Below are 24,305 nucleotides of genomic sequence, written 5' to 3'. Positions count from 1 at the left end.
ATGAAACTAGCGGGACTTTTGAGGCGGGCCAGAGCCTCACACTTCCATAGCTTGGCTCCATTTACCAGATCCTGGTCAAGAATTTGAAGAAACGGTACGGTGCAAAAGGATCATAAAGTTGGCGAAGTCAAACATGGCCGGCCACGCGGTAGAAACATTAGATCAAGAAATTGATCGAAATTTCTAATTCATTTCAACTACCTTAACAATTTAGGGAGTCTCATCAGCACATTAACTAAATAACCATCTCCATTAGCCAACTCAATTTCTTTTCACATGCACGTTTGCGGCACTCGGTATTTCCAGATATTAGATGCAAACAATTGACCTGTGGCTTCAGTGACTTTTTGTGGCAATCGATAAATTCCAGAGGACAGGGTCCTAGTGCGCCGGTCAGTCGCTGCAGCTACATTCGTGCCGTTGCAATATGCTTGAACACTGGTAACAAAGGCGCAGCGGAAGAATGAAAAGTGGAGAAGGGGGCGAAAAGTAAAATGAAGAGTGGTAATAATAACATATTTTGTTTTGCAGTCAGAAAGAGGTGATAGAAGCACAAATAAGACAGTACTAGCCGGCCAGACTTACCTTACTTATGTATAGTCTAGACAGAAAACCAGACTAATAAAGCTAGACAAGAGCCTCGACCGCATAGAGATTGGACTTGGTTTGCTGGGCGTTCACTAATGGCGCAAAGGGACTTTACCCTTGTATTTTGGACCCACTGCACCTGCGGATGGCGACTTTTATTGGATATTAGGATTCGCTATTCGGCAAAATGGTATTTATCATTCAGCGCGTATATTTTGCCCCAAAGAGGATCAAAAATAAGATTATTCTCCACATAGGAATATTAAAATCAAATTAGCCAAGCGATCAGCGGATACCACATCTGTAATTCTATAACAGGCGTAAAATTACCCCTTCCGCGGACTAGACCTATGGACAGAGCTTGATAGTCCCCACAAAAACGTGAATATCAGTGATGTTTTCACACACGTGCCTCTTGGTTTATGAAGAATGGCAACAGATGGCCATGAACGAGCGTAAAGGTTATCTCAATGCACGTTCAGGATCAGAGTTCCCTCAAGACCTAGGTTTTCCCCGCACCTCCACGCAAGCCTATTAATTAACATGACAAATGGTGTCGGTATTCACCAACATATCGCCGAGGTCTCGTGGAAATGGTTGATAGTTAATTTAGATGTAAGTGTGGTGATTACATAGCTTTTACCTATACCAACCGTAACTTCCACGATTGTCTGCCATCCAACGGAGAACTTATTTCTCCGATACGAACTCCTTGACAGCTCGTTCCGGGACCTGCCCTCCTTAGCGAGTATCTCAATGCTTTAGTCACCGGGAAACCTCCTGGCACCTGATTACAAGCGATTGAGCGTAGATATTGATACAAAACCCGTAGTATTTCGTGTGTTGGGGCATAACGATTAATTGAGGGCGATTACTTAGACTTCTGATTAATCACTGTCTTCATGTAAAGATTATGTTCTAATAAACATCGGATTTCAGCAAAGGGGAGTTCAGCTCGAATAATGTTACCGACCCAGGTAGCCAAACCAGTCATATCTCATGGAAGTGAAACTTTCTCAATGAAATGTTTACCGTGCTTGTTATAACCGCAGACAACCATGTCCACTGGATGGCTAATGTCCAACAACCTAAACTTTGGGATTTCTTCCGGAACCGCCGGCAATGCAATGGTTACCGCTCGACCTTGCTCCCAATATGCAGCAATTTGGGTGATAATGCGCTTAACGAGATGCGTCGGGTAGTGGGAGTGTTCGTAACCCCTCCCATTTATCTCAAGTTGTGGCCATAGGACGTCCAAGACATAAGAGAAGATCTCATCTGACCTCCAAAGTAGCACCATCTGAAGCATTGTTTCTGCCAGGCTGAGTGTGTACACATCCGAGGTGTTCGAAATTTTGAAATCCACTACACCAGCAATTTGACACATGCTGCGCGCTAGATTTTCAAGCCGAGTCGAACGCTCATCCACGACCGGAAAAGACAAGCAAAACGTATCTGCTCCATTTGCTTCTTCAAAAATGGTTTTGCAGAGCAGGCAATACAGGGCATTTATAGTGTCTCGGTGGTTCGGAAAGCTTTGACATATTCGAGAAAATGAGGTACGCCAGCTCATTTCCTTTTGTGTACCCAGGTCGGCAAGGGAACCTTTCGGTAGCTGATTTGCATTGAGTTGGGATCTCCACACCTCTAGTCGTTCCTTTTGAACCTCCAACAAACCCAGCAGGTGTGAACTTTGTACAAATCCTTCCCGAGCTTCGGCGTACTCCTCCGGTACACACCGCCTTCCCAACATTTTGTTCAGTATTTCGTACGCAAGGCTGCCGACCTCACTAGACAGCTCAGATATCTGGCGGCTGTCTGCAACGCACCGATATACTACCAATTTTGTCCGAATTTCCAACGACTTGATAAGGATATCGTATATCAGGTCGTCTGCACTCATTCCTAGGATACAGTCAAGATATAAGCGCTCGGTGATATCCGGAAGGAGATTAGGTCCAAGAGGACTAGCTCCTTGACCTTCCAGAAGCAAAGCAGGCGGCTTTGCTGGTCGGTGCGATGTGCACAGGCGGAACCACATTTGCAAAGAATCAGTGCCGCCCACTGAGTCCATTATTTGTGTCCTATAAATTAAAACAAACCGGACGGAATCCATTACCGCCAATCGAAATTTGAGATGATTGGTCGATGCGTGATGGTAAAGGGCGATGAGGACGAGCGCAGCAAGGAACGCAGGTGCTTGACGCTTGATGTCATCAAGATGCGCGTTGCAGAAATGCCAGAGCGTCAAATCTTGATAATTTTGAGCATGACGGTGATGCAAGGCATTGACAAGCGGGCTGAAGATCGATCTTCGGCGATCGATAGCCGAAATGCAGCTCTGGACTCGCGCATCTAGCATGGACAGATTCGATGCAGATATACAAAGTATCGCAAACCGTAAACAGAGAGGTTGCAGAGATCCTTCTGTGAATCGAAGAGAAGCTGCAGGAAGAAGATGGCGGACATGGCTATGGAAATGGTTGAAGTAGCCAGCCTCATGGATGTCTTCGGAACTCGGAGCCATCGGAATTTTCGCGGAAGAGAATCCGCCGAGCGAGTGGAGCGGGAAAGCAATGTCGTTTGTGCCTGACGCGATGCTTAGTGTGCTAGGTTTGAAATCCGTCACTGGTCGAGATGAAGTATTTTTAGCCGTAGTAAGCTGTTGCTGGAACGATGCACCATTCAGATTTCGAAAACTAAAATCGATACCATAAGTGCAGTCCAGCGATAATCTTGCGCAGGCTTGGCAGCAGGGCTTTGTCTGATCGCACTGAAGAAGTTCAGAATATGGCTAACCAGGGACATAGGGAAACCACACTGACTCGCTTGGCTCTTCTGCGGCATGGTTTGCAACCTGTATGGGTACGTCGAATTTTAGGTAGCCTGAGGGTCTCGGTAGACTCGACCTGTATCGGCATATTTGGCCTGGGTAGTATCAGACGTGTCTGCGCCTCGCAATTAGCAATGCCGGAAGTTGAAAGAGGCGGTTGTGCCAAGAGTCGTTAATAAGCCAACATCTTAATGGATATCCACACCTGCCAGATATGGAAAATTATTACGCCAATACATGTATCGTATCACAACAAGGTTTAGCGGTTCGGCCACGTGAAGTGATACTAGATAAATTGGCAACCTATTGAGCAATTATTTTTTTCTTATCTTTCAATCACAGCGGCTGCATTTCATCTTTTTCTTTCTGCTGGATTCGATTATTTGCGCCCAGAGCGAGAATGGCTCAACATTTCGAACCTATTCAGTAATTGGTAGTGCTCTGACACCACTTCTTAGTGGTATATAGACTTGGCATAAATCATGTTTTTCAAGTAGCAAAAGCGCTCCCAGCCGAAGGTTTACTAACGACCAGGGTCCTCAGTGTCCCCCTTTCTTTAGCCTTGAAAATCGTGGGTACCTAGGGCTAAGTGAGGATCATGTGATGCGGGTCCCGATTGACGCGGCTGTCATTGGTTGTCTGAGATACTTTCAGAGCCACTACCGGTTGCCTTAGATTCTCCGCTTTACTTCAACTGTCAGATCACAGCGGCGAACGGAACCTGACGTATCAGGAGGAACCGTATCAGACCGATGATCTCGGAAGCCACTATGCCGGACTTTAACCAAGGCCCCTACCCTTGGGTACATGTCATTCTTTATTTGACTCTCATCCCCAAAATTCTTTGGCCCAACAAAAAGATTCTCAGACAACGATTCCCAGAAGTCGTGTGAAAAATGGTCCCCCGCCAAAGAGAGCAACCGGCTCTTGATGAGCGCACACCCCTCATCAACGATCCTGAAAATGCTGAAGCTCCGAGTTCTACTCCTAATAGGGATGATGCACAAGGTCGGATTCCGACCAGGATAGCTTATCGCCTGTACATGTCACATTTCCTGTCAACCTGGAATTCCCGCGTCTTCGAATTCGGGGCCGTTCTGTACTTGGCCTCAGTCTATCCAGGAACACTATTACCTATGTCTACCTATGCGCTCTCTCGTGGACTAGCGGCAATCATCTTCGCCCCGGCGGTGGGATACTACATCGATGTCGGCAACCGTTTACAGGTCATTCGGATTTCAATCGGTAAGTCTCTTTATCGACCAGACCGAGACAAGCGCATCCGTCGGTCAAAACCACTGACTACGTTAGTATTACAACGGCTTGTTGTGGCTGCATCGTGTGTGATCTTCTATCTGCTAGCGATCGGCCTACCAATGACACGAGTGGCCAACACCTGCTTGCTGGTAATTCTCACGCTGCTGGCTTGTTTTGAGAAGCTATGCTCTGTCTTGAACTTGGTCTCTGTGGAAAAAGACTGGGTAGGGTTATATAAGCCAGTTAATTAATGCTATCACTACTGACATGATTTTGCAGGTTTTGATCATTGCCGGAGAAGATTATGAATGCCTCAGGAGTGCGTTATACAGATTCAATATAGATTGACCATCTCCATGCTAACTTGCCATTTAACACAGCGATGAACGCCCAAATGAGACGAATTGACTTGGTCTGCAAACTAATTGGGCCTCTTTTCATCGCTCTTATCGATGGTATATCAACCGAGGTCGCTATTCTCGTCAATCTCGGGATGAATGTCTGTTCGGTCGTGGTGGAGTACTTCTCGATCGCCAAGGTATGATCTCTAGAACGTAGCCTTCAGCCTCGCAGAGCACTGTTCTAACATTCTACCTTAGGTGTATTATGAAGTGCCAGAATTACAAGAAGCGAAACATTCATTGCTTAAATTTCGAGGGGTAAAACCAGCACAGCAAAGTTTCTTTATCAGCGTCTGGAGAGCTTGCTGTAAAGGTGTACGGCGGGCTTTGGGAGACTTCGGTTTTTATTTTCGGCATCAAGTGTTCCTCCCGTCCTTTGCTGGAGCATTGCTTTACTTGACAGTTCTGTCATTTGCGGGACAGATGGTCACTTGGCTTCTGTTAGCAGGCTATGGTTCGACGCAGATCGCCGTTGCAAGAACCTTGTCTGTTATGTTTGAGATGCTGGCTACCTGGGTTGCTCCTTGGCTGATGGGGAAAATCGGGCCCACTCGTGCTGGTCTCTGGCTGGTAAGTTGGCAGATTACATGCCTAGCAGGTGGCATGGCTATTTTCTGGAGTTACGCTAGCCAACCTCTCCTTTCAGCATCGGGTCTCGTGGGTGGTACAATTCTCAGCCGGGTAGGCTTGCGAGGGTTCGATCTATGTGTACAGATTCTTATTCAGGAGGTGAGTTATTCACGGCCTTGCCAATGCCTTCTTTCAATATATAGCCAGGCCCTGACTTTCATGGGACTTTACAGGGTATTGAAGCCGAGGCGCGAGGCTCTTTTTCGTCGATAGAAGCTGCTTGGCAGAACCTCTTCGAGATTTGCTCTTATGTCTCCACGATCGTTTTCTCACGGCCGGAACAGTTCAAGTGGCCGGCCCTTATCAGTGTGATTGCTGTTGGCCTTGCCAGTCTGCTGTACGCGATCTTCGTACGGATCGAGCGGGGGCACTTGGTGCATCTGCCGAAGTGTATTGCCCCGGAGCGCCTGCAGCGCTCGAGAGAACGGGGTCTGGATAGAATCCTCTCAGCCTCCAACTTCTAGTTTCTACTTTCTAATTTATTTCGCTCATATGGCCAGTGGGTCTGTTCCCATCTTCTCTTCCACGCACTGGCAAAGCACAATCGATGTGACTCCTATTTCCCCATTTTCACCTCATGTATATCTAGCTGTCGTACATTGGGCGTTTCATTTTCTTCTATATCCCATATGGCTGGTTTGTGCACCCATGGACCCTGCTGATAATGGTAATCGCATGCATCCTCCTACGCCAATTATATCTAGAGTAGTACAAGCGCCACAGCTCGATCAACGTAGACTTGACCTCGACCCTTTGCTCAGATCCAGTAGATTAGGGACGGTTCGAAACAAGCTCAATATCCCGCATGGCTGGCCTTGGCTCCTTGGCGCTCCTTGGCATCTTGTTTGACAAAAAGGTCATAGATCTCATTGTCCCATCTATAAGATGTAATAATTGGCCTCATCTCGATTTCGCGAGTGTTTCTCCGACGCTGTTCTTCATATACAGCCATCTTGCATACGCCATCCTTTGTCAACTATTTCTCTTGGCACAGCTTTCACGGCTTGCGAGTGCGTACTTCGTGATCAATTATCTGCTTTGCTTGACAGTTCTGTCACTTGGCTACTGTCGGCAGGCTATAGTTCGACGCACATCGCTATTGCCAGAATCTTGTCTGTCATATTTGAGGCGCTGGCCACCTGGGCCCCACCTGGGCTGCTCCTTGGATAATGGGGGAAATCAGGCGAACTCGTGCTGGTGGTCTCTGGTTAGCAAGTTGGCAGATTACGTGCCTAGCAGGTGGCATGGCTATTTCCTGGATTTCCGGTAGCCAACAGTCACAAAATAGAACTATTCTAGTGTTCCACTAACTAGTCGTCTATCCCGATATATGTATCTAGACACTTATATACTTAGTTTAGTTATTCGTCTTCAATCATACTTCGTAACTTCGTGACTATTTACTTTACTTGATTATAACTTGACAACCACAACAAATAGTCCAATACTTCGGTATAGAACTATCCAGCGCTCTGCCTAGCGTCGCTCCTCGATGCCCTAAAAGGACTCGGCCCATACAAGGCCTTCGAGGCAACGGTACAGTTGAGAGACAGATCGTTTATGCTAAAAGACTGAGAAGCATAAGGCAAGTATCACTATAGACCCTTCTAATATGTGCGTACATAACATACGATTATAGAGCAATATTCCCTTAAGAACTCTCCCAACCAATATATACCCATGCCCATGGACACTCCTATTTGATTTTGGTAGCTCATGTTCTAACTAATTTTGTGATTAGGAGCGGAGCGTATTGGGGCGCTAACCCAAAAAGGCAGTAATTCACAGGCGCCGTTTACATACTCAAAAAACCCTACATTTTGATTAGAAAGAATTAGAAATGCGTATTTTATCTCATACCTACATGTTTTAATCCTGATGTCGATAGAGCAATTTTGGAGCAGTTTTGGAGCACATGTTGAAGTTCTGAAGTTTGTTGAAGCAGTTGTTGGAGCAGTTGTTGACGATGAAGTAGATGTGGTGGTAAAAGTGACTTAATTTTGTTAGTGGTTTACATACAAATTGTAGGTACCTGCTGTCTTGCTACTATATGGGGGTACTAGTGATCTCGACGGCCTAAGGCCTCCAGATAGTCGTTGCAGAGCGAAGCGACTGATTCTAACTTCTAATGCTGCGCAAAGCCCCCCTCTTACTGGCTTATTGGCTTCACAGCGACCCTCGGCTAGATTAGCTCCCTTGCTTTTGTCATAATTCAGCCCACCTGAGAAAAAACTTGGCCACGTGATACGTACGTAAGACCTTCTGATTTATACTTGTTTCGCTTCGCTCCGCAATAAACGCATGTGGGCCAGGTGTTGAGGCAGGAAATGTACCTAACTAGGAAGGCGGTACTGAAATGAATATGCAAAAGGGGGCTTTGCGTAGCATTGGAAGTCAGAATCACTCTGCAACGACTATTTGGAGGCCTTAGGCCGTCGAGATCACTAGTACAGCCTAATTCGGCATCGGGCCAGTCAGAGCTGGGCGTCGGAACTCATCGATCCATGGATAAGTCTCATCTCTCTTTGCTTCCATCTTCTTTCTTCTTCATCACCCCATTTCAAGTCAAACACCAAGCAAAATGAATCCAGATTGCTCCCGAGAGGAGTCCAAACCTCCACTTTTCGCCCAACTCGGCGAATTTTCAAAGCTACCACCAGAGCTACGCTTCCAGATCTGGGACTGTCTCTTTGACGATTTCTTGTGGAATACGCCCAGCACACCCTGTGGTCTATCCATTCTTTCTTGTAATCGATACCTCAACGAGGAGACAACTCGTATTCTATACGAACGTCGCGTCCTCTCTCTTACTATCGTCATTCGTTGCTCGCCTGAAGGAGGAAGAACACCAGAATTCCACGCTATCGTGAAGGCGGCAAAGGGTGCGGGAAAACTAATGGGGGTCAAATTCATGGGATTGAGCTGCCTTGATGATGTTCTTCGACTTGTCCGAAATTTTCCAAGCTGGAGATTCCAGAAATGTGGGCCGTGGATTCACGTCAACTACTTCTGTTTACTGTGCCCCAGCGAAGAGTTAGAGCTGTGGGACTGTGTTGTCAGGGTCGTCGACACTTTGAAACTCATACCGAACGGCAAAAACATCACATTCAATACTTTCTATCCCTACCCTCTACTTCGAGAGCAAACAGTAGGACTAACGCGGAGCGGTGTGATAAAGGACTGGTTTGATGAAAGATTCCCGGGGCAGCCTGTGCCGTTTCGGAGCCGCCATCGTCCAGACATTCGTGATCACGGTTATCCCCCCGGTCCATGCCTAATCATTCCGGTCTACCACTATACGGTATTGCAGGCCATGCGTTCTGCCGAGCTAAAGCGACATGAACGAGATAAGCTGGAGGTTGAGTTATGAGCTGTGAGATCCGGAGTCTGCGGCCTATGAAAACTGAGCCCATGAGCCTTTCAAGGCTACAGCTTGAAACATTTCCTCCCAGTCACCAAGTCCTTTCACATCCCGCTGCCGCCCCGTCTACCGGCGAGAACGACCTGTATCTGTTGTCTCTTTACCAAGAGTTGTCACGATCCACTACAGGTCGCTATCATATGCTTCATGTTTGCTTGCTCGCTCGTTTGCTTGCTTGCTTACTATTTGCATTAGATATATTGTTTGCTGGATATCTAAGCCAGATGTTCGAGGTTTGCAATGTTCGCAAAGGGACAGCTATATCAACAGGCTGCCTCCCATTTTGCAACTTGCTTCTTCTTTCTCTCCCCATCTTGTTATTCTGTATTGAATGCACTCTTCTATCTTTGGAAGACCTGGCACGTCACAAGAGCTTGTGCTTGTGGTGAGCTACTTTCTACTACTTTCTCTGGTCACACTTTTTTGTACATAGATCTATTACTTGACACACCACCAGGCTCCTTGGGGCTCACATTACTGACCAGTCTCGAGATCCGTCGGACATGGCTAGGTGGCATCGGAGAATCAGTGCAATGACCCGAGCATCGAAGGCTCGTAGGCAATACATAACTTGATCTGTTGTTCAAGATCATTTGACTTGCTGTTGTTTGAGATCGGGTCCCCTTTCCACTATGTGAATGAAATGCCTAACATGAAATGCTAATATAAATGAGCCTTACCCGCCGTAGCAACACACACAAAGAGCATCAAACAACAGATATGCTTGAGAAATTTCAGTTTCGGGTTTTTATGAGTGTAATATTCAGAAGATTCGGATCTTCATCGGCAAAGGCAAACACAGACTGCTGTATTTGAACTTCGGTCTATGAAACATTGTGTTTCACATTTGGTTGCATCTTTCTGGGAGCTGAAAGAATGTTAGAAATAGGCGTCAACCGAAGTTACATGGTGATTGAAATCAATACTGGGAAACACAGTCTACGAAGAAAACAGTAATCAAGAAACGGTGATTCTTATAAGAAGTAAAGGGATCGCATGCTCATCAAATACGAATGAAGTATATTTGTTACTAGATAAATACTGTATATGAGCTCGTCTTAGCTTCATCCATAAAGGATTACTAGACCCCAGCACCACGATAAGGTACGAGCTCTTCGCTGGGGGGGAGGGGCTACTTACCATACTTACCTTGACCTACCTCTTACTTACCTTTGAATTTCGTTGTGAATGCAAAAAGGGGCGCTGTTCCGTGTGCCGCTAGGACGGGTTCGTTAACGGCGCGATGGCGAGTAAGTCGGTTCCATCGTTGGCACGTAAGGTAAAGGATCTGAACCTGCCCGGCCCGGCCGTGGTTGGTTCAGTCGCTTTGCCTCTCCGTCTTTGCCGTACATCTGGTCCAGCCGGTCGTGGCGCAATCCCCGGTTGAGATCGCGCATCAACTCCTCCTGCTGCATGGAATTAGGCATGGCATCGTGGAATATTAACTCACCAGGAAGAGGAGCATCGGCCATCCAACTCCTGAGGTCTCCGAAAGATCTCACAATACGTTCCCAGGTAGCACGATCTTGGTGAAGTTCATCGGGCAACACATCTCCGAGTTTGCCGGCATCGCGGGCGATATCCGGGGGACACTTACCTCGAAGGTTGCTGCTGTGGCAGAGCTTGTTCCGCAACGCGTACGCCTTGATTGCCGACCTTGCCATAGACTCGTCGATTTGAATCCCCTCCCTGTTGTTGAGAAGATCGACCAGTCGCCTCAGAATTTGCCAGGCCCCAGGGGGCCCTGACAATTCTTCGACGGCCTGGTCTTCTTCACCAATGTCGAGTTCGGCATCAAATGCGACAACGGTGTCTGGCAGAGGCGTGTTGGAAAGTCGCGAGATCCTACGTAAAACATTCCACACCATGCCAGCATAATCACCATACCGCAGAAGGAATCGGACTTGCCTGACCGTTTCTGCTGCAACACTCACTTCCGCCCCTCGATCCGGCCCGCCATCATCTCCAAAGGATAGCTCATCGGGTGACCCCGATTCACGTCCAAAGGTTAGACCGATAGCCGTAATGACCTGGGTAAGTCCGTCAACTCGCGGAGCGAAGCTGCCGTCGGAAGTGGGACTTGACGAACTCGGTGCAGACGACGACGAATCACCAACTGCAGCAAAGAACCCCATGGGCCCCGCGGGCTTTACCGGGGAGGTGGTGGTATCTGTACTATAGTTAGCAGATGAGGGGGGAGAGGGGGACCTAGCTTTGCGGTCGGTCCGCGCTTCGCAGTCGGTCTGCGGACTGTATGAGATGTTAGCAGTTTGCTTGCGGCCATCTTTGATTTACTTACAAAGAGTCGTCCATTTCTGGTACGACAGAGGGGTTCAGGGTTCGGCGTCGGTGTCGTGAGGCAGGAGGAGTTAAACAAATTATATAAGTCGTTTTTTCTGTAACTTAAGCAGAAAGTATAGAAAGTTGAGGAAAAGAAGAAGAGAAGAGAAGAGGGGAGACAGACAGGGAAATTAACAAAAGCCTTTCAATTCATCATAGGCAGGCACAAGTGGCTTTACAACTCTCTGGTTAGGGCAAGTCCCCAGGTGCTGGTTGTCCCAGAGACGTAGAGTAGAGTGGAAGTCACGACTGCAAATGAGTATACTTGCCCAGGTGGAAAGATGTACGGGTTCTGGGTGATAAAAGCAACAGAAAGGAGGACATATATACCAAACTGCCGCCCAATAACGCAGTAGTAGCCCACTGCTCACAAAAATGTAAGCATATGACAATTAAGATCCTCAGCTACGCAGCCCTGTGGTTTGGGTACTGGCACGCTTTCGTACACTGCACAGAGGTCTCATTGCGAGTACGCTCTCACTCACTCGAAGCATCTTTTCTCTTTTGGACAGTCCGGCAGCAGACCTTAGGTTGTGAGCTAGAGATTGGACTGCTCCGAGACGTTACAGCAAGCCATGTGCGAGAGACTGCTCAGATCCTCCATATCCAGAATCCTGATTTTTTCTCTTCTTTCCTGAATCCTGAATTCTGAATCCACTTTTCTTCTTCTTTTTGAAACTTCCAGGCAACGGTTCCAGTGCAAAATTTGAACCTCGCTACCTCCTCTTGATCTTCGTCAAAATAAATCACCAATACCAACAAAATTGTACAGAGTTTCGCGCTGAATTTGCTACTACTTTCGTCAACCTCATAGCGAGATCCAGCAGCTCTAGTTGATATTTAAGCTTTTCAAGACATATCAGGTCCAAGTTCAACACCAACCTACTTCTTCATTTCCATACCGCCAAAACATTCCAATACTTCCCTTAGAAGTTTACCGCTCATCTAAGTACAACACATGGATGCTGCTATTCGTGCAAGATCACCTTCCGAGATTCAACGTCAACTTCTCAATCTCGCCAGCTCCTTCGCGCCATCATTCCAACGTACATAATAATACAATTATTGATCAACTTCGCGTGTGTACGACAACCACAACAAGATTCAACAAGCTAGATTATCTCCCTTTCGAATAAGCAGGACACCGATCTACGCACCGCTTAAATTCTCACTTCGGAACCGAAATTCTTCCTTTGATCTTCAACTTATACAAAAGTTCTTCAAAATTTGTTTATTCAACCACTTGACAGTTATTATTTCTCTCTGCATTCGAGCACGCCACGTTCTTCTTCGAAGGCCAATGGCAACCATAACTGCCATTGCCAGTCTTTCAGCATCTAGAGAATAGATGGATCTTTTCACGGGGTTATATGACGATCCACTACAGATCATTATCGTATGCTTCATGTTTGTTTGCTCGCTTACTGTTTGCATGTTTACTAGTTTTCATTAGATAGGTTGTTCCATCCATCATATCTCACGCTCTTAGGTTTAGCCCTAACCCTTTCGGTTTAGCGCTCATTGCCCTTATCCCCGTGCATAGATTCAAATCCCTCCCATCGCCGGGGATTGATCTAAGATTATTTAGAAGATGCGGCTTATGTTTGGCTGACGTACCACATGAGCCGTAAATCTCTTTACTGGGACGGTCGGCGCTAGATGAAACTGTGCGTTGCTTGGAATGGGCGGCGATGTTGTTTCGTCGTGAGACCTTTGTGCATCACGCCAGCGCATGAAACTTAGGGTGCCTGAGGAGATGAACTATTTTCGGAGAATGTCTCTCAACTTCTAAGACTTCCTAGAATCACCCCCAAATTGCGAATCTTATTCCACTAGGGAAAATTCTCAATGCATTTTCTGGTACCTAACTGAAATAAGCAAAGGGATTAGAACAATTTACTGCGCGGACTACCATTTCCATCCTGAGGTATCATGATTCCATTCATTTTTGAGCCATACATTCGAGTTTGGTATGGCGAGCTTAAAGTGTGCTATCCACATAACGTCGGGGAAGATCTCTTTAGGTTTGCCCGTCTTATCCGACGAAGTAACTAGAGATCATTAGTACTAGCTTGCGTAGTCACGTTGAAAATAAAGACTGTGTGCTTAGATGTACAGGGTTTTTGACTTCTTATCCAAGACCAGGCTACGCAACGCACGCACATCAGGGAAATATCCATTTTCTCTTATCAAACTAGTATCGACGTTAGTTATGAAAGGCAGAAAATCTGTAACCCACTTACGAGAAGTTCCTCAAGGAGTTTTGACGAATCTCTTCTCTTTCGGCATGATCTAGATCCCAGAACGCATCGGGGCTAGCCCTGCTACCGAGATGGAGTCCTGGTACCATCTCCCACACGAGGTAGACCGCGAAGCCATTCGGGATAAGCCCCGACTTGTCTTGTGCAGTATTTTTCTACCCCAAGAGCTTCGGGGTGAAACTTAACCCTAGCGCAGTAAGTTCTTGATAGGCGGTTAATTCCGGGGGGACGTGCTTTATGGCCTGACGGGCTCTTGTATCCGGACCATCCATCTCAGTACCACGATAAGGAACTTGAAGGTATATTCGCATGTAAGCTTTTATTTGGGAATTTTAGGGTCGCGACAAAGCAGTTTGGTGACGGCATAGGAAAGTTTTTCCCCACGGCGACGATCGGCTTCGAATAGCTGCTCATCAGCTTCACTGAGCCTCTCCACAACTTCCCATTTCGAAGCAACGGGCTGATCAAGGGTGATGGTAGTTCCCGGGCTGATGCCTTTCCGGAACCAGGTGGGCATTGTAGAGGCGAGCGGGCAATGAAGCGTTGGATGATAAGCTTGATAACTGATGGGACAGGGAGTCAGTGATGCATCTTCTGATTTAGAGGAGAATGAAGATAGAAAGAAGGGTTTTTACGAATGAGATTGTATGAAGTGCTGAAAAGAAATGAGAGGTGGGAAAGTCTATGTTCGGAATGATGACATTCTTGATCTGGATACGAAGCTACGTGAAAACCCGCTTTTGGGGGGTTATTGTGTTTAATACAACGTGATATAAATGATCCATGTATTAAATTGAACTCGTGCATCTCAATTTTCGGAGGTGAATTCGTTTGCAAGTTTACATGTCTAGTAGGTGCAGCCACTGTGACCCGAAAGCTCAAATATAAATCAATAAGCATTGAGTGCTCGGTTCTCACTCCCACTGCTTCATGAGGGTGTTGGCCTCAATCTCATTGCCAAAGTTGACAAGATGAGTAGAATGGCACCAGGGCTTGATATTCTCCTCCTTGCGAATGACGCCGGAGAAGACCGTAGACCACTTGAGGCGCGGATAGGCCTCATTGATCTGCGTGCGGGTGGTTTCGTGGATCATTTCGGCAAAATCCTTGACGTGCGGATGGAAACCGGTATTGTCGTAAATCGTGGCCAACTGGATAAGTTGACCAATGTATGTGATCGTTCCATCCACTCCCATATCCTGGTGTCGGATGATTGCCTCAGCAACTGCCTCGGCCTGATCTACAGTGGCGCCAAAATCCTTAAGGATAGAGAGGGCCTTGATGCCCCCATATATATCAAAAGACATCCGGGTTGCCGTCAGGTTTTCCTCGGCCGTGCCGATATCGTGCAGCAAACATGTCAAGGCCCAAGTCGCTGGGTTCAGAGTAGCAGATCGCTCGGGGAACTGCTGCTTGGTAATGGCCATTCCTAAGCATATGTTAGATGCGATTTTTGGGCATTACTAGGGCTATGCGCAACATCTAGCATACCGTAGAAGTAGACCCTCATCGAATGGTTGAAGGTTCCGGGATGCAGGGTTTCCTTTGCATACTTCAAAGTCTTCGCGACCACAGGATCATCAAATGGGAATTCAATATCGGTGATAGAGAGAGACTCTGGCTTATTGATAAAAGGCCGGTCGCCGAAGATGGCGCCAGCATCAGCCGCGATGCTGGTCCAGCCATTGGTGTCAATTTCCTGGTGGCACATAGTGTAATGGAAAGAGTCGGAAGAACGAGGGAAGCTTTGAATGGAAATGGAGGGAAATTGATAGTGGTTGAGAGAGTAATGAAAATGGACGGGATATATAGCCTTTAAATATTACTCATTTCACCCCGTTATTAATTCAAATTCGGGAAATGGAATCCTTGCTCGGTCCGACAGAGATTGAAAGCATCCTATCAGCGATAATTCACTGGCAAATTTGTCTTTCGTGAGCTGGATATTTCCCGGACCTGGTGAAGTCGATTGAGAGTGGAACTATACTTACCCGATTAGGAAGTTATGCCAGGTGGGGCTATCCGGGGCAAATTTCCGCGCAATGACACATGTCGTTCACATTCTTTCGCATCTATGGGAAAATCTTCAAAATGTCAGACACTATCCGAGAAAAGTATTTATTGAGCAGGGGTAGATTGGTAAGCCCTAGTCGCCTGAATAGGAAGTTATGGCATGTGGTGCTCAAATTAAATTATGCCAGTCCAGGTAGATGGCTGAGATATAACTACTTCTTTAAAAGCTGTATTTGTAAACAATATTTGGGCATAATCAAATAAGTTTCTATTCTTTAATAGCCAACAGTAATCTCCAACCTACGAAGTACTAAGCCGATATTTTATTGGGCTAGATATACTGACATATTTGTAGAGTCCACTAGGATTTAGTGGCTTTGCAACTACCCTGATGACCCTTTGGCTTTCTGTGATGGCTTCCGTGTGTATTCATTGCAAATATTCCATAGAAGCAATACAATAGATCAAATAAGCAGCCAGCCTTGTTCGATTACATATAATTCAGATTCCCCCGACGCCAAATTGCCATCGAAACTCTTTCGCTTCCAATTTTCATGCACCATTTTAGAAGCGCTTATCACATTCAAACAACTGGTGAGGTTCCAAAGCATCTTTAGAAATCCAATGACCAGCTTTTGCTCACTATAAGTCCGGCATTCGAGACCGGCAATGAAGGTCGGCCACAGTAGGCACTTGAACAAAGCCGGGTCGCATTGGAGAGAGTCAATCACGTCAAGTAATCGCAACACCAACTCCTCATTGCCAGATGTTATCGGCTCGGTTGATGTCTTGAAAGCACGAAGCACTCGTTTTCCATAGAGCATGGTGGCAGTTTTGTATGCTTGAGATAGCAAAGAAAGCTTTTGAATCTCCACTGCTGAGGAAACGCTTGATTCCACGGAGTTTGACGCCCATTCCAGACAATCAAAGTTTGCCGTCAGCTCAAGCATAGTCAAAGTATTTTGCATATGCCCATGAATCGAGAGGTCATCATGCATGTCTAAGCTCTTAATCACGTGTCTTTGGTTGGAGAAATAACGGATAGCTCTAAGAAGGAATACAGGGCATCCCAGAAAGCTTCGAATAATGGATTCATGGTTCCTGCTTTCGTCAAAGTTCATACAAAATTCAGGACTCGACTTTGAACCTGAGAGTGCACCTCCAAGGGTTGAGACACTACTATTGTCAGCGACCTCACAATACAAACCGTAGAGAAGAAGGAATCATACAGCGAAAACTGTCGGGTGATGAATCGCCTTGTCTCCTCTACCGTCTCTCCAGGGTTGCCGTTGATAGATTCACTATCACTAGGCTCCAGCATCGAGTGAGAAAGATTGACGACCCCTTCTGCACCACGGAGATGATATTTCCAACCTTCGATGCCGGACTCGAGGAGATCAAGAAAAATTAGAAGGAGAATTGCTGGCATTATCGCGTCCTTTTGAGAAGGCTCTGGATGGGATAATGACAATGATAATGCCTTGATGGCTTGCTGTTTGAAATGGAATGCATGCAAATTGGCATTGATAAACCGAGGCGACAAGCCATCATTGACCTGATCAAATGACTGGCCTGCATTAGCGAAGTGTCTTGCAGCAACGGCAACTATAGTCTTTCGCAAGGTTGAATTTTCCATCGCGTAAGTGAGCAACCTTCTAAATGGATTGCTCTCACTGTCATATAGAATAAACAACTTGGCGACGCGTAAATTATCTTGTCTGACATTAGTGCACACACGGGACCATTCAGCTCGCTATGAACCCACAATAATCAAGATAAAATCTCGATGACCGATCGAGATTGTGTATGCAGGGATCTTGCAAGGCGAACGAGGGAGTAATATTTGTTGTCAAAGACTTCGTGCGCGAATGTATGACTTGTTTCTGTTCTAATTGCGTAGGTGGATTTTCATCAGAGGCTTTGCGGTCCTCTCCAAATATATGTCCACGCATTTTACCCCGAATTGCTACACCTTTCACCCATCGTAGCGGTCTTTGTTCAAAGCATTCCAGTCCAGCTTTCTCGCACTTGGCGCAGGGGATGCTGGTTTGGTCACATCGGATAGTGCGATTGCGGCATGTCCAGCATGCTGTGGACATTCTGCGAAAAGGCCTGGCTGGCGAAGAGAGGAATCAAGACAATCGGAAACACACGCCTGTCAGATTCGAGTTTTAGGATGTTGCCGCATACGCCAGCCGGAAATATAATGATCCGCGCAGGATGACTCGCCTCATGTCCAAACGCCACTGTTCCCAATGGAGATGGTGAGGTGGCCCGTGATCCGCCATGCGGCTAATCACATGGCTTGGCTGTAACTTCAGCCGCGTGTAATTTACAATCTTAATACATGTGTAGATTACGACTCAGCACTCCTTCCTAATTCGGAATGATGTACATGCGCTCAAAGAAAAGGCAACTTTTGCTTTTCTTGCCGCTCACGCTAGGGTCATCGGCCTGCCTATCGGTGTGCCTATTGGTCGCTTATTTGATTTTCCACACCTGTACAGAATGTTGTACATGGATGTCTCCGGGATTGCAAAGCCGGTCTACTGTCGCTGTCTCTGATCCCTACACCAGGGGTGTCCCTAATCTTTGATCCACAATATATGAACAATATGCGCCAGTCAATATCAATACTATGCCACCAATATCCTTACCCTCCTTATTCTCAGCACCTATCTATCCAGAGACTGACTGCTTTTCCTGGCCTGTGCCCTTGTATCCTTTCATGCTTCGTAATGAGTTTACAATTTTATATACTCTAATGTTATATATCTCAAACCTACCCAGATGAGCGTGTTATTTTTAAGGGGATTTTCCCAACATCATTGTAGCAAATACTCATGCGAACTGGTATGCGTTTGAGCCAAATTGATACATACGGGCTATATCTTTGCTGCTTAGTGGATAAACAAATAATTCTTGACAAAAATAAAGGTAGGAGGCTCCAGTCACAGAAACACTTTGAGACAGGTGCCATTACTATCCACCAAATTGAAAATTTGAGAGTAACCAAGTGGTTTATCGAGCTTTAAGTGAGTCGAGATATTCGGTTCTTTCTCCTGCAACAGAAATGTATTCACCGGGTCTCATGTCTGAGAATGAGAAATCGGAGGCCGTCAGACACCAGCCGTCTACGCTTTAAATTGGAAGAGAACTCGGTAGGGATGGTAATGTCATTCATGGTATTTCTGGCTGAACCCGGCCTCGATGCCAACATCAATTTACTCCTTTCCTTCCTCATCCTTCTGCAGAGCAGCTTTGTCGATGCTTTGTTGCTTCAGCATCTCCGCCTCCTGTCTGTCTTCTTCTGCCCATCTTGCCAGGTCTTCCGCGTGCTCCCTGGCCTGATCTTCGTAAAAAAGTCGTAACTTTTCCTCTTTTTCCTTTATCGCTTGCTCCTTTAGCCTCTGCCTCTCTCGATCATCCACTCTCGCTTTTGCTTTATCCATACTTTCCCCCTCGTGAACCAACCACATTCCATCACGATCAGTCCATGCCTTCCCCTCGTACAATAACCTACTCCTCATGAATTCTTTGAGAGGCAACCAGAAGCTGAGAAGGTTTTCACTCATGATAGTCGCTGGGCTTCTATAAAACCAATCTTTGTTGAATAGACACGGCCAGTCAATAGCTCGGGAATCGGTCTCATGTAGTCCACAGAATACCGCAAATTCTGGCCGGAGTCCTAGCTTGATGCCATGTTCAATGTAGGCCTCTGTATTGACTTTGTCAGCCGAGAAATGCCTATCACACCGACTAAAAAACTCACTGTGAGTGTGCTCAAACTCATCATGATTATCCTGCATATCTTGAATGAACATGTTCAAGATTCTCTCAATCTGTGGAAACGTAATATCATTGTATGCACGTGCATGTTGCTGAAATTTCTCGTCATATCCACGGCTTGGTCCTTGATAAAGATCATCGAACTTCTGTTCCATCTCAATGATCTTCTTATCGGATAGTCCAACCCACCTCAGACACTCCCGCGTATCCGCAGGGTCTGGTATGGTCATGCCGGGTCGGTATTTACAGTCCGCAAGGCCGCGATCGAACTCGACAAGGCCGAGCGATGGGTGTATCAAGCCTTGAGCGGTGGCAAGCTTCACAAGTTCAGGAGTCCATTCAAAGTTGATGGGTTTGATCTCGGTGTCATGTTCGGTTTGATCCCCGAGTTCAGGTTGGTTCTTGGGTTCAGGTTGGTTCTCAAGTTCAGGTTGGTTCTCAGGTTCGGGTTGATCTTCCCGTTTGGGGTGATCTTCAGCGTCAGTCATCTTGGAACACTAACAAGTAAAGCAGAAGAGTAGGAGATGGCAGTCAAAGTGTGAATACCTTTAGAATTGTGAGATGGAAGGGGTATTTAAGTGCGGGGTACTGCGATCATGTGCCAAATGTGCCAAGGTTCCATCCCTGAAGGTTGCCCAGTGGCGCGGGCTAAAATAAATAAGCGCCCGCACGGCCCGGGGAGATGACATGTGACATTCATCTACCCCGTACTTTAGCGCCCATTGATTTTACGATGCATGTCAGCATGCACTGGCAGAAGCCCGGTTACCTGCCCATCCACTCAGATTTCTGAATTGCGAGGATCATAAACACCATTGTTTTACCATGTCGAGGAGTGAAACGTGGTTAGACGGAGCTAGACCACTTGCCACTAGGATACTGGAAAAGCACAACGATGGCTTGGCCTTGATTTCTCAATTCGGCATGAAATATTGCGTCAAAGGCTGGATTGCATTCTCTGCATGTCCCGTCGCTTTGGCTTCGAGGTTCGCTAGGGAGTCTGCCAAGGTGCTGCTTGTTTTCCTGTGCCCTCTTCGTGTCGTTATAACAAATATTATGCAGAATTCAATCATTAAGAATTCAAGTACCGTGAACATGAAATACAGAGGACAAAAATAGTCACCCGCTTATACGGCCTTGGATGTCTTTCTAGAAAGAACCCTATCGGGCCGTCTTTCCTTCATAAACACCTTTACCTGCTTCTCGCATCGGATAAAAAGCTAGCACAATTCCATGGAATTTCCAGTAATCCTTGTTTTGGCATCCTCTTTACCTCTGAGCAGTATTCAGCACACTGCGAGGTTTCTAAAGATAGCACGCGAGGAACTGAGCTCTGGCACAATTTGAGAGCGCTTGGAGCATGCAGGGCTAGTTTCAAGTATACAATTAGCACAGTAGAAGTGTCAGTCTAGCAGTATTACTTTCAGTAATCTCAACTAATACCCGTTGAAACACATACTGAAACACAAGCTGGCGTTAAAAAGCACCTAAATTAGATCGCTTTATTTTCGATTTCAGTGGCGTCTGTCTGACCCCTCTCCTCCCTTTGCTTCTGGGATGGTTGTAGAAGACATATAATAATTAAACTAAGGGATGCCGTTCTTGATTCAATCCTTACAGCTTTCTATTGTTCACGGTCTTCGAAATCCTCCTTGTCTTTCTCTCGTATCGAATCTCCTATAGCCCTTTCTTGGCATAACCCAGTGTAAGAGCTGATATCTTTGCACTTCCAGAGAATTGCCCACATGTCTCATCGACGGATCTTAGACGGACAGCCACGATATGACACACGAACCCGCACTGTGCTATAGTAAGTCATGCCATCATCTATATTATTTCAAACGGTACTCATCTATTCTTTCATAAGTTACTATGATACCCCCTATGGATCATGGCAATCGAGCGAGTCAAGACTCATCATCGGTCCTTACGGTCCTGAAACAGTTCGTGAAACCAGCTCGGCATATCCCGCTACGGCTAATGGGCCGTAAGTGAAACTACCTCCGATACCTCACTTAAATAGTGCTAACTATATGAGGTCCAGACCATCCCGTGTAATTTACCGAGGGTCTGCCCGAGAGCGGGCTGAAGAGTACATTCGAACGGGAAATCCGGATGAGGTCATTACCGGGGGTGCGGGGGACCTTCATCGACACCCAGCAGCTGCGGCTTATTTCACAACCAGTGAGAACTACGCAGATATATGTGCACGTAACCACGGTCATACGGGCATGGTGATCCAACAAAGAGTCCCCTCCAGACTCTTGGATAGAAGTCATGTTTTCCCCGAAACGCCAGGAAACGACTGGCGTAGCACCATTCTTACCAATAGGGCGATGGATCGTACTCCTCGATACCCTTCTGCTGTCGGTCAATCTCGACGAAGTGATATTGCTATGGCTCCAACTGCGCAGGTGCAAACAGAAGATCTATTGCGTAGGACCCAACTTCATCCCTCGGGGCATCGATACGAGTCCGCATTCCAGCCTGTACTGGAGTTGTCATCATCTGACGACTCCGACATCGACGAGCACCGAAGAGAACCAAGATATGTCCAGCAAATTCGCTTTCAAGACACGGCGCTTGCCGAACTGGCCACGCTACCGAGACATGCAAGACGTGCCCACAGGCGGCGCTAAGGAAAAGCTACTCTAGGGGCCATGTTCATACAATTGGGAAGGTCTTTTGTATTATATGAACTGAGCCCTCTTGGATTGTGTGGAAAGAACAAGTCATCCCTCATTCATTGAATGGATTGATTCCAATGTCATTCCAGGATTGTCATTTGTATGTGCTTCGATCTGGAAGCTGCTAGTTATGTGTTGTTACTGTTGTTACTGTTGTTACTGTTGTTACTGTTGTTACTGTTGTTACTGTTGTTACTGTTGTTACTGTTGTTACTGTTGTTACTGTTGTTACTGTTGTTACTGTTGTTACTGTTGTTACTGTTGTTACTGTTGTTACTGTTGTAAGTATGCCACATTTCACTTAATTATTATCGAGGAAACCCGGAATCACGTAGTACCAAAAGTAGCACCAAAACTAGATAAAGAATCAGCACCCAAAAAGCCGATCAATGGTTAGTCGTACTTTAGCATATATGGCTTGTGAAGGCGCAAAGAAAGTGCTAGCCTAAGATGCTGATGCTGCCAAAAGAGACGGGAAACTCATCGTGGACGAGTAATGACAATGTGAAAGCGAGATATAAAAAGATGAAGAAATAATGGCATTTCTATAAAGCTTCAATGCTTTCTCACATATTGTCATTCTCTTTAATTTTCTCAAGTTATAATCAGGGAACTCCCTTGCTGCAAATGAATCGGCATCTTGATTCGCACCAGATCGGGAAATGTTCAAGAGTTACACTTCTAGGTTGAGTTCTGATCTTTTTAATCAAGTTGACGAGTTCCCGAGGTCCACTAGGAATTCACTTGAGGTCCTTTTGTCTCTCGAGCTTCAAATTCCCATATATGCAGATGATCTCTTATCTACATCAGTGAGAATGAAATAAATTGACCATCTTATCCAGCCTCCTTCTGCAATTCATCAATAGTCATAACGACGATGTGTATTGAAAAGAAACCGAAGCAGATGCCGAAGGACAACATTTCCATCATCATCTTCGTCAAGCCGATTGTGGAATACCTTTCCCGTTTGTTTGGTATATTTTCGTAGCTGTTCTAAGCTCGAGAACCTTTGCACTCGATTGGTTGTGCTTCCACTTCGAGCCCAGTCGATCAAATCGATGATATTGACGAACACACCTCGGATGACCTAAATCAATTTATTGGCTAATCTCAATAATAATTCCTTTACGATCTCCGTTTTGAATCATAAAGAAACATGTAAATATACAGGCGTGATAAGTACTTACCCCCACAGCTTGCTTACAGGTTGCAGGCAAAGGCTCGATTCCGATAGCTCGACAAAGAGAATGCCAGGCGTCAAGGTCATCCTCTGCTCCAAACCACATCTTCACCTCGACTTCTAGGGCAGATTGATATTTTTTCCAGGCCTTTTTCCCATCTGGATTCTCTTTTTCCCAGCCACAGAACTCCCTGAGCTGGGCATATGATTCCGAAGGGGGTAATTTTGGATTGTATCTGAAGCTCGGAAAGGATTGGAAGAACTTGTCCAGCGGCGTGCTGGTCGGTGCGATGTGTGCTTTTGAATACTGGATATGTTGATCCAGGGCGTCTTGGCTGCCAAAGGTTCTATTGCAAAGCTCACAGTCGAATGATACAGCATGTGCCGGTGAGTTTTGATCATGTTGGTCCAAGGCACTTTGACTGCCAAAAGACCTGCTACAAGGCTCACAGTCGTATGTGATGATATGCACAGGCGAGTCTCGGAGATGCTGATCCAGGGCGCTTCGGTCGACAAAAGTACGATTGCAGGGGTCGCATCGAAATGTCAAAGTATGTACCGGAGCATCTCGCATATGTTGTTGAAAAGCTTGCCGGTCACTAAAAGACCGATCACATAATTTGCAGCATTTCATTGCTAGTCAGATGTTAAATAATTCCAGCCGAGTTAACAAGACTTGTTATCGATAGTGTGGGTAGCATTCAGCTTTGTATGCGATGATGAGCTGGCAGACCCCGCATGGTATGTATGCCATTGGCAGCATTGCTGCCTAAGGTCTTCCTGCCTGTTTGATCTTCGGAATCTTCTCCTGGCGATATATTTCCATCTCTCGTAGCTACGATCTATTATTCTTTCATGTCGCCTCGCTGTCATACCTATTAGTTGAGAATTATGTGGAAATGCTG

General features: G+C 46.2%; 10 protein-coding genes across 10 annotated transcripts; 4 read left to right on the top strand and 6 right to left on the bottom strand.

Moving 5' to 3' along the window:
• Positions 1-2,725: 2,725 nt before the first annotated feature.
• On the top strand, positions 2,726-2,947 carry N7518_003153 (uncharacterized protein; the record flags this gene model as incomplete). Its single annotated transcript, XM_057184080.1, has 1 exon — positions 2,726-2,947. One exon carries the CDS (start codon positions 2,726-2,728, stop codon positions 2,945-2,947), a length of 222 nt encoding a protein of 73 aa, XP_057045530.1.
• A 1,370-nt stretch (positions 2,948-4,317) lies between these two features.
• Positions 4,318-6,173, top strand: N7518_003152 (solute carrier 40 family transporter; the record flags this gene model as incomplete). Its single annotated transcript, XM_057184079.1, is given in 7 exon segments — positions 4,318-4,666; positions 4,688-4,902; positions 4,958-4,997; positions 5,059-5,216; positions 5,278-5,649; positions 5,662-5,808; positions 5,853-6,173. 7 exon segments carry the CDS (start codon positions 4,318-4,320, stop codon positions 6,171-6,173), a joined length of 1,602 nt encoding a protein of 533 aa, XP_057045529.1.
• A 2,117-nt stretch (positions 6,174-8,290) lies between these two features.
• Positions 8,291-9,079, top strand: N7518_003151 (uncharacterized protein; the record flags this gene model as incomplete). Its single annotated transcript, XM_057184078.1, has 1 exon — positions 8,291-9,079. One exon carries the CDS (start codon positions 8,291-8,293, stop codon positions 9,077-9,079), a length of 789 nt encoding a protein of 262 aa, XP_057045528.1.
• Positions 9,080-10,362: 1,283 nt separating this feature from the next.
• N7518_003150 (uncharacterized protein) lies at positions 10,363-11,443 on the bottom strand (the record flags this gene model as incomplete). The annotated part of the gene is made up of 2 exons (XM_057184077.1): positions 10,363-11,380; positions 11,430-11,443. 2 exons carry the CDS (start codon positions 11,441-11,443, stop codon positions 10,363-10,365), a joined length of 1,032 nt encoding a protein of 343 aa, XP_057045527.1.
• Positions 11,444-12,981: 1,538 nt separating this feature from the next.
• N7518_003149 (uncharacterized protein) lies at positions 12,982-14,248 on the bottom strand (the record flags this gene model as incomplete). Its single annotated transcript, XM_057184076.1, has 6 exons — positions 12,982-13,044; positions 13,088-13,231; positions 13,430-13,521; positions 13,630-13,664; positions 13,714-13,886; positions 14,093-14,248. 6 exons carry the CDS (start codon positions 14,246-14,248, stop codon positions 12,982-12,984), a joined length of 663 nt encoding a protein of 220 aa, XP_057045526.1.
• A 397-nt stretch (positions 14,249-14,645) lies between these two features.
• Positions 14,646-15,442, bottom strand: N7518_003148 (uncharacterized protein; the record flags this gene model as incomplete). The annotated part of the gene is made up of 2 exons (XM_057184075.1): positions 14,646-15,160; positions 15,223-15,442. The coding sequence occupies 2 exons, from the start codon at positions 15,440-15,442 to the stop codon at positions 14,646-14,648; spliced, it is 735 nt and encodes a 244-aa protein (XP_057045525.1).
• Positions 15,443-16,208: 766 nt separating this feature from the next.
• N7518_003147 (Zn(II)2Cys6 transcription factor) lies at positions 16,209-17,843 on the bottom strand (the record flags this gene model as incomplete). Its single annotated transcript, XM_057184074.1, has 3 exons — positions 16,209-16,923; positions 16,974-17,457; positions 17,510-17,843. 3 exons carry the CDS (start codon positions 17,841-17,843, stop codon positions 16,209-16,211), a joined length of 1,533 nt encoding a protein of 510 aa, XP_057045524.1.
• Positions 17,844-18,968: 1,125 nt separating this feature from the next.
• On the bottom strand, positions 18,969-20,021 carry N7518_003146 (uncharacterized protein; the record flags this gene model as incomplete). Its single annotated transcript, XM_057184073.1, has 2 exons — positions 18,969-19,462; positions 19,517-20,021. 2 exons carry the CDS (start codon positions 20,019-20,021, stop codon positions 18,969-18,971), a joined length of 999 nt encoding a protein of 332 aa, XP_057045523.1.
• Positions 20,022-21,278: 1,257 nt separating this feature from the next.
• On the top strand, positions 21,279-22,172 carry N7518_003145 (uncharacterized protein; the record flags this gene model as incomplete). Its single annotated transcript, XM_057184072.1, has 3 exons — positions 21,279-21,343; positions 21,401-21,520; positions 21,578-22,172. The coding sequence occupies 3 exons, from the start codon at positions 21,279-21,281 to the stop codon at positions 22,170-22,172; spliced, it is 780 nt and encodes a 259-aa protein (XP_057045522.1).
• A 907-nt stretch (positions 22,173-23,079) lies between these two features.
• On the bottom strand, positions 23,080-24,034 carry N7518_003144 (uncharacterized protein; the record flags this gene model as incomplete). Its single annotated transcript, XM_057184071.1, has 2 exons — positions 23,080-23,307; positions 23,408-24,034. 2 exons carry the CDS (start codon positions 24,032-24,034, stop codon positions 23,080-23,082), a joined length of 855 nt encoding a protein of 284 aa, XP_057045521.1.
• Between the last annotated feature and the right edge of the window lie 271 nt (positions 24,035-24,305).

Source organism: Penicillium psychrosexuale (assembly GCF_028828465.1).
Source record: "Penicillium psychrosexuale strain IBT 29551 chromosome Unknown utg000002l, whole genome shotgun sequence".
Taxonomy (NCBI): domain Eukaryota; kingdom Fungi; phylum Ascomycota; class Eurotiomycetes; order Eurotiales; family Aspergillaceae; genus Penicillium; species Penicillium psychrosexuale.
The sequence above is the reverse complement of the archived record's forward strand: the minus strand, read 5'-3'. Positions and strand labels throughout refer to the sequence as shown.